Source organism: Balaenoptera physalus (genome assembly GCF_965194825.1).
Source record: "Balaenoptera physalus genome assembly, chromosome: 6".
Lineage (NCBI taxonomy): Eukaryota > Metazoa > Chordata > Mammalia > Artiodactyla > Balaenopteridae > Balaenoptera > Balaenoptera physalus.
In genome coordinates this window covers 111,253,374-111,268,104 of record NC_138885.1, presented here as the reverse complement: position 1 = coordinate 111,268,104, position 14,731 = coordinate 111,253,374, and the positions used below count along the sequence as shown (strand labels likewise).

Here is a 14,731-nt window from a genome sequence, read left to right as displayed (position 1 = left end):
CCCTCAACATGTATCAGTTTTTATTAAATCAGAATCAATGTTTACATTACTACGACTCTGCAAATATTGTGCATTGCTGAGCCATATAGTTCTCTGACTGTGCCTCCTCCTTGTACACCCTTCATTCTTTTTCTTAAATATTAATGAAATTGGAGCACTTCTGCACTTCTCTAGGATAACCCAATCCCCCTTTTCCTAGCCAACGTGATCTCACACAGCCAAATGCAGTAAGTAGCTCCCTGCCCGGTCTCCCTGCTTTCACATTCTTCATTTTTTCTGTGGAATTAATTTCCTGACTATATTCACTTGCCTGTTTTCTAACAGCTATTTTTTTCCCCAAATGTTTTAACATTTGTCACATGCCTATGAAAACTATTTTCCGTCTACTAAGCCACATCTGTTCCATTTTTTTCTTGGAGACACTTTGCCCCAATCTTTTGTCTTCCTACTCCCATATAGACTAGTGTTCCCCTAGGCCTGCTCTATGCCTCTTTTCCTGGGATATCTGTGTGAAGTCATCTGGGATCTCACATAACTCTGCTCTCTTATGTTGGATCCCCTATGTCCTAGATTCTGTTTCCCTCTTGTCTTGTTATACTTCCTTGTTTTACTGGAGCACATTTTCCTGGGAAAAGGGCACATGGGCAGAAAGTTTAGAGAGATCTAGCCTCTCTGAAACTCCTTCTATTTGATAAAGTATAGAATTCTCAGTTGAAACTAATTTTTGCCGTTCTAAAGACATTTCCCTCTCATCTTCTCATTTACACTGTTGCTCTTAAACCTGTTGACATTGTATGGTACATTGTACATTACCGATTTTAGTCATTTTCCCCCATCCCTTCCTTCTCGGGAACCTTTTAGTACCTTCCCTCTCCCTGGGATTTTGAAATTTCATAATTTGGTTTGGTATAGACCTTTTTGGTGTGTTTCTTTGATATTCTGTTTTTTTCTTCCAGGTTCCTATTATTCAGATGTTGGAAGTCTTAGACTTACCAGATCGCTAACTTTTTTCCCCTCCTGCTTTGCATTTTGTCTTTTTGTCCTGCTTCCTGGAGATTTCCTTGACTGTGCTCTAATCCTTCTATTGAATATATTGTTTTGTCTACCTTATTTTCAATTTATAGAGTTCTCTTATATCCTGTCATTCTTTTTTTCACTGATGCAATTTCAAGTTTTCATTTGCTCCTGAGTTTTTATCACTCCCATCAATTCCTTCTTCCCGTTTTGTTTTGTTTTTTTTTAAAGCGTCCTTATATTTTATTTTATTTATTTATTTTTTGGCTGCATTGGGTCTTGGTTTCTGCACGTGGGCTTTCTCTGGTTGCGGTGAGCTGGGCCTACTCTTTGTTGGGTGCGTGGGCTTCTCATTGCAGTGGCTTCTCTTGTTGCGGAGCACAGGCTCTAGGGCGTGCGGGCTTCAGTAGTTGCGGCTCATGGGCTCTAGAGCGCAGGCTCAGTAGTTGTGGCGCATGGGCTCAGTTGCTCTGTGGTATGTGGGATCTTTCTGGGCCAGGGCTCGAACCCGTGTCCCCAGCATTGGCAGGCGGATTCTTAACCACTGCGCCACCAGGGAAGTCCCATTCCTTCTTCCTGTTTTGATCTCTTACTTGTTGGGGGCTTCCCTCAAACGTGTGATGGTCCTTGGCTGTCTGTTAAGATCTAATTGGAAGCATCACTTGGACAACTCGTTAACTGATGGGCCTCACTGCAAGGATTTGGGGACCACGCCTCTGAACTCTGAGCCTGCCTTGGGTTCTGTAAGACAAACTGGTTTTCTTGTTCCTGTCCTAGTCAGCCTCTGTAGGTACCAAGGTTGTGCTTCCTCTGTTCTGCCATGTCAGTTACCACTCCTTTATCTAGTCTTTTCACCTTTCAAACATTAAAAATCATCTGCTGTTTATCCTGTCTTATGTATAGCTTTTTTAAAAAATGCCTTTAATTCTAATGAGATGATATCTGAAAGAAGGGGGAGAGGAAATAGATTTGTGGTCAGTCTACTCAAACTTAGATTTATTCTTTGAATATAGGTTCTGAGTTTGAAGTTTAATGCAATATAATTAACGATATTAATTCAGACAATATTTTTGATTATACCTATAATTAGAATATTATACTTTTCTACTAAGGCCTTGAGTATGAATTCTATTCAAACCACTCACCCTACCATATTGTCCATTAATGTGCAACATAGATGGAGTATTACAGACTTTTCAGTGAAAGTCATTGATTCTTAATAAACGTATCCAAAACTTGTGAAAAGGGGGAAGAAAAAAGTGAACTTCAGCTTTATTCTCTCTCTTTTTTTTTTTTTTTTCATTTATATACTTTTATTTGGGAATGTTTAAATCAATACAGAGAAAACGAAATTTCAGAGACAATGAATATCATTAGTTTGGATATCATTACTTTATTATAAAAGAAACACGGAAATTATTTACAGGATGGAAGATTTCAGAACTTCAGTGGCAGCTTCACGTGATGCCATTGGGGGAACGGGCAGCTTCACGTGATGCCATTTCAATAGTGACTTATTTTAGTCGACATATTTTCCAAGAATGTCACCATCTCTAAATAAGAAATAATCCTTGTCATCTAGAACTACTTTGGTGCCTCCATATTCTGGGAGAAGAACTTTATCTCCAACTTTCACACTAACTGGTTGAATCTCTCCACCCTTTCCTTTAGAGCCTGATCCAACAGCTACTACCATTGCTTGCAATACTTTTCCTTGCGATTTTTCTGGAAGCATAATGCCTCCTTTGGTTACAACTTCGGGTGCACTTCTTTCAACTAATACTCGGTCAAAGAGGGGAAGAAACTTTCTAAATGCCTGTCCTGCCATGACTCGGGTTGCCGCACTTCGTACTCTCGCTCTCTCCAGCTTTATTCTTTTAATGGGTTAAAATCAGAGGCAGTAGGCACAATGGGAAGAGTCATTGGGTGGGGGCAGGATTTCAACAGGTACTTGACCTTTAATGATAAGCTTTGAGGGTTGTTACTTACTAGCCTCCTAGGTATGATTATTTTCTAGTCTTCACCATTAAACCTGCAGTCTACTAAGCAACCTTTCCCCTTATAAAGATTGTAAAAGTCCATGTATTTTGTCCTTAGTGCTGAATGAAGATAAATACTCTTCTTCAGTGACCAATTGAAATAATACCTATGAACATTAAACTGTCAGTAGTGTTTTTTGCTACTTGTTTTTTTTTTTTTTTGTATTTGCATTTTATACCCTTATGTGTGTCAGTGCAGTTTATTGAGGTTGTGAGCCAGCAATGGTAAAGCTTTAATCATAAGGGACAGTTATCTTAAATTTTCAAGCAAGATGAGAGGAAAGTAATCTGCTGGCAGCTAACATATCTAGGCTTTGCTCAGAGGCTTCAATTCTGCCATCCTTTAGTGAACACTAGATGCTGGAAAGTTTGAATAGTTTCAGGAGTAGGCCTGTGGAAGTGTTTCTTTTGTAGGATCGAGCCAGTAGACTGTAAGTTGCTGATACAACTTAAATGAGCCCCCATAGGATTATAGAGCACATCTAATTAAAAATTTTAAATGTTTTAGCAGTAATATTTCCAAAGACAAATCAATATACATTCATAATAGAAAAAAAAGTTTTTAATAGAGGAAAACAGGATAAATAGCACCCAAAGCTCTACCAACTAGTCTATATTTTGGTACATTTCCTTACTATTTTTATTCCCCTCATATATATAGATTTTTGGTCAGCATTGACTTTTATTACGTGTAGTGTATGTCATATTATACCCTAATAGTAGTGACCTTAAAAGATAACCTGCTTCGTTTAGAATCAAAGTATTTGAATGAGTGAATTTTCATTTTTCATGCTGTATCTGTTTTTTGAGATTCTAAAATTACACATTAACCAAATAGCTTAAGGACCATATCAGAGTTTTAGTTTAAAACATTTCTAGCTTGAAGGAGAAATTAGTCTTCCAAATAGTGATACTGTTTCAAATATGTTACATCTAGAACTTTTTGTTAATAAGGAATAAGTGGCTTTGCATAAAGCATCTGAAACAAGCAAAATGGTGTTTTATATATGCCATTTGGATATTTCTGATTATTGGATACTGGCAATTTTTATTTAAATGCTCTGTATTTTAAAAAGCATCAACTAGATTTTCTCCCTGCCTCACCTTTCATGTATTTGTGGAGGACATTGATGGGAGAGTGTGACAGCATGGTGAAAACTATTTTATATTAATAGGAGGAAGGAAGGCTCATCTGAATTAGTAAACAAACAAAAACCAAAACCAAAACCCAGCTTTAAAATTGTTCGTATTCTGTGGTATTAAAGAATGCTACTCTTCCTTCCAGTGGCTTTCAGTGATTGGGATTTGGTTATTGGCCTTACTTTAAGGAAGAGAGTTGTCCTAACATAGTTTAGGCCATTTTAGTATTTGACTATTGCCGTGTTCATGGGCTCTTCACAAATAAATGGATACTTCTAAAGTGTTTTAAAGATAGTTCATTCTCTAGAGGGTCTCAAAAAGTTCTTTGTCACCTATCCAACACCACTGTAGATAAATTCTCACGAATTTGTACCTTTAGTAAGATTTACCTCCAGTTGTAACTGATCTTAAATAATTTCTCAAACACTTGTCGAATCCTAATTTGTCCCAGATTCTGTGCTCAGTAGCTGGAGGTAGGAGAAGAATCTTCCTAACCTGGAGAAGCTTGTTTACTTAAGAGGGTGGTACTATGCAAGCAGCTGAGACCATGGAACAGTTGGTAAATTAGATGTGTGAGTGTGCAGAAAGTGAGAAGTTTTGTGGTGTGCCTGCTGGCAAAGGGATCCTAGAGGCAGATGGGGTCAAGCTTGCTGGGACAGGAGGAAGAAAAAGGCATTGCAGGCAGAGAGCAGCATGGGTGAGGCAGGAGTGTCAAATAACACGTAGAACAGAACTAGTACAATTTTGAAATGAATGGCAAGTATTCTCTGAGGTTCTCACTTGAGTAATGTAATGGCAGTCTTACTTAAACATGAAGTGAGAAGTTAAATTCTCAGAGTTGTTTTATCCGTTTTTTTTGGATGCGAGAGAATCTTTAAGCAGTACCTTTTTGTCCTCCAGATAAGGAAATTGAGGCCCAGAGAGACTTATGGCCCCCAGCTTTTTAGTGATAGAGCAGCCCTGGCATGCCCAGCCTCTGATTGGAAAACGTTTGTTTCGTCACACTGTCTCCTGAACATTTATTATTGGTGTTCATTTACTGCAGTGAAATGCTCCTACATCGGTATTATATAAAGCATTACGTTTTATTGTAGTAAATGAATAGAAATAGGAAATCTCAGCTGCATTTCATTGCTTAAGGAAAAAACCCTGAAATCTTATTCTAAACTTTTTACATTATTATAAAGGTAATTTATAATAGGTGCTTGCCAGGTTTGATTATAGGTACTATATCAAGGCAGCATTTTAGAACCCATTTCTCAAAGCTCGTCTGTGGAAGTCAGAGTATAGAGGTTTCCCATAGAGCTGCACATGATATCACACTCAGGCAGTTCATGGAGTGTAAGAAAAATCTTAATGCTTTATCGTTTGACATTTTAACCGAGGAAAAACACACACTTGATAGGTTTAACTTACTGTGACATTTTCTTCTATTTCCCTTCCCCTTCAGGTATCTCCAGGGCAGCTTACTAAAAAGTATAGCTCATGCTCAACAATATTTCTAGATGACAGCACGGTCAGCCAGCCTAATCTTAGAACCACAGTAAAATGGTGAGTACAAGTAGGTTGCCAAGGGCTGAGTGACAGACCCCCTTATCGCTAAAAGCATCCTAGCCATACACAAGTTCATTCATTTGAATTGTCCTTTTCAGTGATCAGGTTAAAAAACTGGTGTCAACTATAGATTGATTTCAAGGACCTAAATATGAATTTTCAGTTTCCATTTTAATCTTAGAGCGCATGATAGAAGGGAAAGCCAGTTAGCAAATAAGAAATCCCAGAAAAAGTATAAATCTTTATTTGACGCGTTTCTGTTGCTAAGCCATTGTTGAACACAGTGAGAAAGAGAGGTGCTTTTGATTGGCTGTTTCTAGAGACAATTATTACTGTATGAGTTGTAGTCCTCAAACAACGTGCACTACTTTGGAAGCTGCTCTTAGAAGAAGGAACAGCTTGTCCCCTGCTGGCACCAAAGCGAATCTGCATTTAAATTTAATTGGAGTTTGTCAGATTTATCCCACTGTGCTTTTTTTTTTTTCCTGCACTCTTTCTGTATGAAATTTTACTTCTCCTTCCTGTCCCCCAAAGAGGGGGAGAATATATCAAACCAGTCTTAAGAAATACACACTCAAGCTTAATTTCTTTGTAGATGAAATTTGTTCAACTGAGGTTTTAACTTAATAGACACATTTAAGTTTTGTTTATATATATATATCTCCAACACACTGTATCACTCACAGCAGAGAACAATAAAAGAGGTGAGGTTTCGGAAACATGGCTGTGGTCAGGCTTATACTTAAGGAGACACGAACAGTGTCATGATGATGGAAACTATTCTTTAATTTCTGGGAGCACCTCATAGTCCACAATTGGAGATGCACTTTCAAAACACCCTAATGATGAACCTTTCAAGCTTATTTAAGAGAAAAAAACCAAACGGGATGCAGAGCTTCTTGCCTCCTCCCTCGCGGTTGTCCACGAAACATTAACATCTCCTTAGGATATGAATGTTGATTTTCCAGAACACAGTTTGGGAAATGCTATTTGAAAATATTAATGTCCTTATCCTTAATTTTATTTGTTGTCTTAATTTTATAAGCTAATTGTATTTTTAATTGGTTTTTAATGTGCCAGCTTTTTTTTTAGCTATTTAAATTCTCAGTAACTTCTACTTTAATTAAAGACAGCAAGTTCACAGTCATAATAATGTAACTTTCCTCTCTTGCTTACAATAATAGTTGCAGTCAAGTCATGTTTCAGCAAAAACTGAGCCCCATCTCTAAAGTCCTGAGTTTGGGCACTTATCACATAATCACTCAATGTTTTTCTTCAGCCAAGACACTGAATCTGTGGGTACAAAAACCACTCTACTTTGGCTAGAGTCGCAGCTTCTTTTGAATTCAAAAGAGTCTGATGTCCAGTATATAATTCAAAAGTACTTTGAAAGTAAACCTTGCTCAGGGACTTCCCTGGTGGTGTAGTGGTTTAAGAATCTGCCTGCCAACGCAGGTGACACAGGTTCGAGCCCTGGTCTGGGAAGATCCCACATGCCGCAGAGCAATTAAACCCGTGCGCCACAACTACTGAGCCTGTGCCGTAGAGCCCGCGAGCCACAACTACTGAGCCCGTGTGCAACTACTGAAGCCCACGCACCTAGAGCCCGTGCCGTGCAACAAGAGAAGCCACCACAGTGAGAAGGCCGCGCACCACGACAAAGAGCAGCCCCCGCTCTTGGCAACTAGAGAAAGCCCGCGCGCAGTAACAAAGACCCCATGCATCCCAAATTAAGTAAAATTAAATAAAATTAAAAAAAAAAAAAAAGATTTACCTTGCTCAGACAAGAAGGTTTCATCCTTTTTTTTCCCGACCTAGTCTAATTTTTGGAAGTACAGTAAATTTTAATTTGCTCTCATGAAGTTTTAGAAATGATCATTCATCACATTCATTATTGGTGAAATAAAGGTTTACTGAGAAAATTAATAGGGCCAATTGGCTTTTAGGAATGATTTTGAAAATGTTTATCATGGGGTTAGTTTTCAGTGGGGTAGCTGTTCTCAGTGGGGTAGATGAGCCTTATTAGAATCACTTATGCAACTTTTCAAGATATATGTTTCTGGATGCACAAAGTCCACCCGCCTGCCCCCGCCTCCAAGACACAGTGTCTGTGTGTCTGTCTGTCTGTCTGTCTCTCTCTCACCCACGCACACACACCTGTTGACAAGATGGGGAATGATGTGAAGCATGATTATATGGACAAAAGCATCCCGAGTGATTCTCCGATCTTAACCCTAACTCATTCATCCCTAAACTTTGCTGCACGCTGCAGTCATCTGGGGATCTTTAAAAACAGTCCTGATGCCCAAGTCATACCCAGTGCCGGTTAAATCAGAACATCTTGAAGCAGAAGCCAGGCAGTTTTTAAAGCTTCTCAGATGATCCCAGTGTGCAGCTGAGCTTGGGAGCCACTATTTGGTTAGAGGGCAGGAGAAAGAGAACTGCTTCTGATAATTAGTGGGACCTTAGGTAAGTCAGTTTTAAGCCTTGGTTCCCTTATCTGTAAAATGGGTGGTTTAATTAAATGTCATCTACGGTTCAGTGGTCCTTTCCATCATAAAACTTCTAATGCTGTGATTTTAAAATCAATTTGAAGATGAAACTTGGAAGCACTATAGAAGTATCCATCTTTGATGCTAACGGTGTTACAGGCCTTTATACAAGTGCTAAGATTCTATAGACCTATTCTAAAATTCAGATTTGCCTTCCCTCAATTATTTTGAGTTTCATTTTAGACACTGAGAACAAAGGGGAGCATATAACTTAACCAGAGAACCCCTTTGTTGCCTAATATACAACATCTGTGAATAACTTAGGAATATAGTAACTTAAAAAAGACTACCTAAGGACTTGTATCTATCTGTTCGTTAATACTTTATTTAAAATAATTTGGAAATACCTGTCATTAATAGGATACTGTGTAGTATTATGCTGTCTTATTAGCACTGCTTATTTCAGGATAGCTAGACCTATCATCAGTTTTGTGGCTATAAAATTTTGCTATTAAATTTTCTAATAATTATGTAAAAGTGATTTGAAATCATTTTGGTATAGAGCACTTTTATTATTTACTTTTAGGGAAATAATGGAAAACGGATGGGTAGGTGGATAGCGAACTAAATCAACTGAAATGCAGGGGCTAACAAAACAACCACACACACACACACACACCCCCACACACAAACTACTATATGGCTTAAATTTAAGCATGTGTATAGATAGATATAACTTGTACAGGACAGAAGGTTTTGTGGGTAGAAGGACAAATGACAGGGGACATATGTAATAATTTATATATTATAATAATCAACCAAAACATGCCTTCTAACAGCATATCTAGCATTTTGGGTCTCCTAATTTTGCTAAAAGCTGAAGAACCTAAAACAAGGGGGAAAGCACCCATGTGGTACTGTTCTGAATTCGAGGATTTCGGGGCCACTGGGCCTCTGGAAGGTCTTCCCTCCTTGCTAACCCCTTTTTAAAAATGTCTTCAGGCCTGATATGATAAAAATCAGTGATGACAATGTATTTTTTTTCCTCCACAGTATGACCTTAGCAATATATTACCACATCAAGAACAGGTGAGCTCTTTTGAAACCTATCTTGTTATTCCAGCTAATTAATTTACAAGGTATCAAGTTTAGTGTTAGGTAATAACTATAGATGTTACTGGCATAAGCTTTTATTATTAGAGTGCTTTTATTACAATATAGAAGTGAATCATTTATTTTTCTCTTAGGACCCTTAATTCTTAGGTTACTGAGCATCCCAAAGAGTATTTGTTTATATGGGTTATATTGATAATTTACTGTATTAGAAATTGAAATTGAGAATTTAAAAAATTAAATTCATTGTATATTAAAACAGGGTGTGCCTTAGCACTACTGAAATTTTGAGCTAGATAATGCTTTGTTGTGGGGTGTCGTCCTGTGTGTTATAGGATATATAGCAGCACCCTTGGCCTCTACTCACTAGATGCCAGTAGCACCTTCTTCCCTCCACATTACGACAACCAAAACTGTCTCCAGCCATGGCCAGAAGTCCCCTGGGGGACGAAATCACCCCTGATTGGGAACCCCAGTGTTCAACATAAATCATTTTTTTTAATGAAAAATAACTATTTTCCACAACAAAAAATATTGAGAGAAAAGTATCTCCTCAATAGAAGACAGCTGATTCTCATATCTATTCTGTCTTCAGTCATTTGTTTTGAAGAAACAATATGAAGAAGATCCAGCCGCTTGCAGATATATAGTTGGAAAAAGGTGTATTTTTAAAGCCTTCAGATAATTTGGTATATTCTTTGATACTGTACCAAAAGTCTGCATGTGCTAGTTTCTTAAATTAGTTAAAATGGAATTCTAAATCATATCAATGAACTTGTAATAAATACTATGTTAAATTAATACCCATTGATCTGTCATGCATACTGAGTAGATCTTTTTACCTGTACCTGACTTTATAATATTATACATTGGTCATTTGGAAAGTATTGGTTCACATTTCTTTAGACAGTGTCAAAAACTCACTTTTGTTAGTATCACCACCAGTCTTACCAGAAAAGTCTTTTAAGTGTTGAGAAGTTGTCAAGTTCACAATCGAAGGTAGAAGTTTTCCAAAACTCCTGATATTTTTAGCTTGATGGCTTGAATTTTATCATTGGCAACAAATAACTTTAGAGTTATTTTCCTTGAAGTGACAGGCTCACTTTGTTCATTTTTGAAAGAATGACTGTGTCAGTTGTACATTCAAATAACGATGGTGTTCGATGAAAAAAGTGTTTCAAATAAAGATGGTGTTCTATGAAAAAAATGACTTACCGCCAAGTCACAAGTGCTTTTCCTTAACACAGCCATATTTCAGTATGTAAAAGTGCTTAATGCATACTTTCCACTTATTCAGAATATTAAAAAGAAGGACCAAGGTTTAAGAACACTATTAATTTTTACTCTTTTATCAAGGATGTTCTTCAAGCAGATTTTTTAACTGCAAGTGGCAGTGAATAATTGAATGACTTCTAATTCAGTTTGGTACCACTGCCTTGATTCATGCTCAGAAACCAGCAGTTTTACCCACTTTTGCTTTTATACATCCATAGCAAATGTCACACAATGTGAAGGGCAGGTAGTGTCTTAGTATTCTTATAAAAGCAGTTTTGACCTCTTGGGCCTCCTGAAGGAGGGGATAGGGGAGAATCCCAGAGGCCTGGGATTTAGACCACATTTAGAGAACCGCTGTTCAAATGAGCGCAGTGTATTAGTGTGGTGAAATTTTAAATTAAAAAGCCTGGTTTCTTTTAAAATAAAAAGACAATTACATTTTTAACTCAAACTATTTAAAAGAGACAAGAAGAAATACACAATAAGGATATAAAGAACTAAAGAGAAAAAAACGGGAAAAAACCATGAATCTCATATTCACATTGATTGAAGTGAGAAGAATTTATTGCCCACCACCACTGCTTCATAAAATGTTCTTGCATATTCCAGTGTGAGGTTAGAGGGGTGAAAATATATTGGTTTACTAGCATTGCCTGTTAGGGAGGGTCAGTGCTTATAGAGGCAACTCTGGCTGGTTGTTGTAGAAAAGGTTTCACAGAACTTGATGTGCTGAGTAAAAATAGGTCAGGAAACCTTTCTAAGGGTGGAATCCAGGAGAAGAATTTATAAAACTGTTTGCTTCGTTGAAGGTTAAGCTTCCTCTACCCCTCTCTCTACTCCTAGCCGATATTTTACTAAGATAGTAAGTCCTGAATTAATTTTTTAAATGCACATTCTTATTTTATAGAGTTGCAGATAGATCCTTGGATATTTTTGATGAGAGATTACATCCACTCACAGTAAGTGTCAGTTTTATTGAAGTGGTATTTTTCTCTTATACAGTTGTGTTTATTTCATGCTGATTTGCTTTGAAATTAATTACTAGAAGAAAATTACTTCCTCCAGCTCGAAGTCAAATTCATCTTCCTTTAAGTCTTCTTCCCCACGCCATGTTGTGTCTAGTCATTTTCCCGAAGGCGTGTTGTATAAGGGGTTGATGGATATGAACCGAGTTGCACTTTGTGTGAATAGTGAGCAGGTAAGTAAACATACCCAAGTAACAGAAAATGTATCTTTTTAAAGGATGATGTTCCATAGCATCAAACAATATAAATATTTGTAAATAAACCTAATATGATAAGGCCTCTAAGAAGAAAATTAGAAAACTGTTTACATTTTAAACGAATTAAAATGACAAAGTTTTAAAATTCACTTCTCCGGGTGCTCTGTGGCCACACGTGGCTGGCGACTGCTGTACAGGACAGCACATTCTTAGAGCCTTATGGTTACAGGACACTGGAAATGTGTTTTCAAAGTTGACTACAGAAAAGTATGACATATGGTGATCAGCAAGACTTTTGAGCCTAAAAGTATTGGGTTGGCCAAAAAGTTTGTTTGGTTAGTGAATATATTGTTCAATAAAATGCTTGGTGAAAATGAAAACTGTGTCTTTTATTTTTACTTAAAACCAAATGAACTTTTTGGCCAACCCAATAGTTTACATTTGGTTAGAATTCTGTGGGGAGGAACGTGGAAATACATAAACTTTCTGCGGTTGTGCCTGTATTTTTCTTTAATGAATGGTGGTGAGTACTGGATCACTGTGGTATTTTAGGATCCCATTGTTTAGATTTAAAAGACTACAAGACATGTCACCCAATCAGAATTATTTTAAGGGGCACGTGGGCCCAAGTGTGAAGACTGCTATCTTAAGGGTACTTTTAAGTATTTTTCTTCCGTGGATACTTAAATTGCATTTTTTCTCCCTTCAGCGAGAAAAGATTCCAGAGGAATACTTCGAGCATGATCCTGAACACAAATTCATTTACGGATTTGTTCATACTCTTTCTAGTGCCGCACAGCTAACTGCTGAAGGTGCAGTAGTAACTTTGGTAAGATATTTTTTCTTTCATAAAGCATCTGTAGAAATTTCTGTCTTGTACACATGGTATGGTCCTGTTTTTCCCAAATGAAAGTAGGTTCCTGAAACGATCATTAGAACTTTATTCAGAGAAACCTATCAAAAGAAAGTAAAGTATACACATTTGAGCTTTAATCATCATTATGATTTAAAACGTTGCCATTGCTTTTCTCATGACAAAACAATTGCTATTAAAGGCAGCAGGAGAGATTTCTGGTTTCTCCTTCCACACCTGAGGGGACACACGCACGCACAGTGCACACACGCACACACAGACGACGCGTGTGGTGGTGGTGGGGCGGGGCAATCACTGAGCGCTCTGGTCCACAGGCAGAAACAGGTTCCGGGCAGTTTGAAGCTGAGTCCCAGACTGCACTGCCTAGGCAGTTCTGATGTGTGTCCTGACTGAGAACTACTGCCCTCAGTTCTCTGTTCCTTGGATAATGGATAATGGTGTTAACCATCCCTGCTGTCCTCTTATTGCCTGCATGTGAAGTTGCCCAGGACTAGGGTGCCAGTAGGACTTCAGAAGGCTTTACTCTAGTTAGCCTGCTAAGCTACAGCTGTGTAAGGACCTTTTTGTCATCCATTCCTAATTCCTATGGTAAGATTTTATCATTTGAATAATAAATCATATTCAAGTGAGAGGTAGTTGGGATTGTTTTACTCCTCCCTATAGCAAACCTGTAGGGGGGAAAGTCAGCTGCGTGGTCTGCAGGGAAGGAATACTTAGGCCACTCACTGCCTGCTCCTATCAAGGCAGAATTTAGGACAGGAGGCTTGTCCTTTTGAAAAGAGACCCCTCAGTGGGTACTGGATCAGACACAGGCCTTTTCTTGGCGCTACAGGCCACTTGGAGTGCTTAGCACATGCTTGAGAGAGGCAGGAATGGTGCTTGCATATGGAGAGCTAGGAAATGCAGGAAGGAGAGTATTTGGGTTGGAAGAGGGGCATTTCTTTGTAGCCAAGTTAAGCTTGATGTACCTGCGAGACAGCAGAATGGCAGTGTCTAGTAATCATTTGAATATATGGGATTGGAGCATGAATCTGAGCTAGAGGGAGGGAATTAAGTGTAGCTGTTCAAATGCAGAGAAAGTATGTAAAATAAAAAGTGGGTAGAAGATAGATCCTACTAGGGACTGTCAGCACTTAAGGGACAGATCCCCAGAGGAGTGGCTACAGTGGTAGGAAACCCAGCAGAGAACCCTAAGAGACACCAGGAGAGGTTCAAGAAGGAGAGTATGGTCCAAACGCTAAATGCTACCAAGAAGTTGCTCATGTCATAAATACCATGTCACTGAATACCTACTCTGTGTCACTTTTCTACATGTGGGGGGTGGAGGAGAGAACAAGTTGGATAAATAAAGTTCTCGCCTTTATGGAGCAAGTGTGGAAGACGTAAATTTTTTTTTTTTTTTTTTTTTTTTAATCGGAGTACAGTTGATTTACAGTGTTGTGTTAGTTTCAGGTGTATAGCAAAGTATAAGTGTTTTTTTTTAATGAGTGTTTTTTAAAAGATGACTATTTCAAGTGGTGGTAAAAACCATGAAGAGAAAGCAAGGTAAAGGGATAAAGTGATTAGAGGGGCTTACTAGAAAGCTCAGGAAGAGCCTCTTTAAAGAGGTAATGTTTGAACCCAGGACCTGGCTGAACTGAGGAAGATCAGGTACGCTGGCATTACGGGCAGAGGGGACAAGTGCAAGGCTCTGAGACAGGAACTTGTTCTGTGTGTTCAAGGAAAAGCAAGGTGGCCATTGTGATCCGAGCGGGGAATGAGGGAAAGAGCATAGGTGATGAGGTCACGGAAGGACAAGGCCGTACCGCACAGGGCCTCGTAACTTGCAGGCCACGGGAAGAAGGTATTTGTTTGATGGGAAGCCTCTGGCAGATCTGGAGCAGGCGCATAAAGTACTCTTAATTTAAGAGGCTCTCCTGGCTGCTTTGGGGAGAACAGACTGTAGTCTGTTGGGAGGCAGAGAAGTTAGGCAGTGGCAGCGATACAAGTCAGAAGTGACAGACAGAAA

At 38.5% G+C, this 14,731-nt stretch overlaps 1 protein-coding gene across 1 annotated transcript in view; it reads left to right on the top strand.

Annotated features, from left to right (window-relative positions):
* The window catches only part of LOC309662630 (cyclin-Y-like protein 1), a gene marked incomplete at its 5' end in the record, with an annotated part of 33,897 nt that overhangs the window by 11,758 nt on the left and 7,408 nt on the right, over window positions 1-14,731 (top strand). Inside the window, 4 exons of the mRNA XM_082465543.1 lie at window positions 5,644-5,744; window positions 9,293-9,328; window positions 11,535-11,586; window positions 12,559-12,678. Coding sequence (XP_082321669.1) covers window positions 5,644-5,744; window positions 9,293-9,328; window positions 11,535-11,586; window positions 12,559-12,678 — 309 coding nt within the window. The remainder of the gene's footprint in view (window positions 1-5,643; window positions 5,745-9,292; window positions 9,329-11,534; window positions 11,587-12,558; window positions 12,679-14,731) is intronic.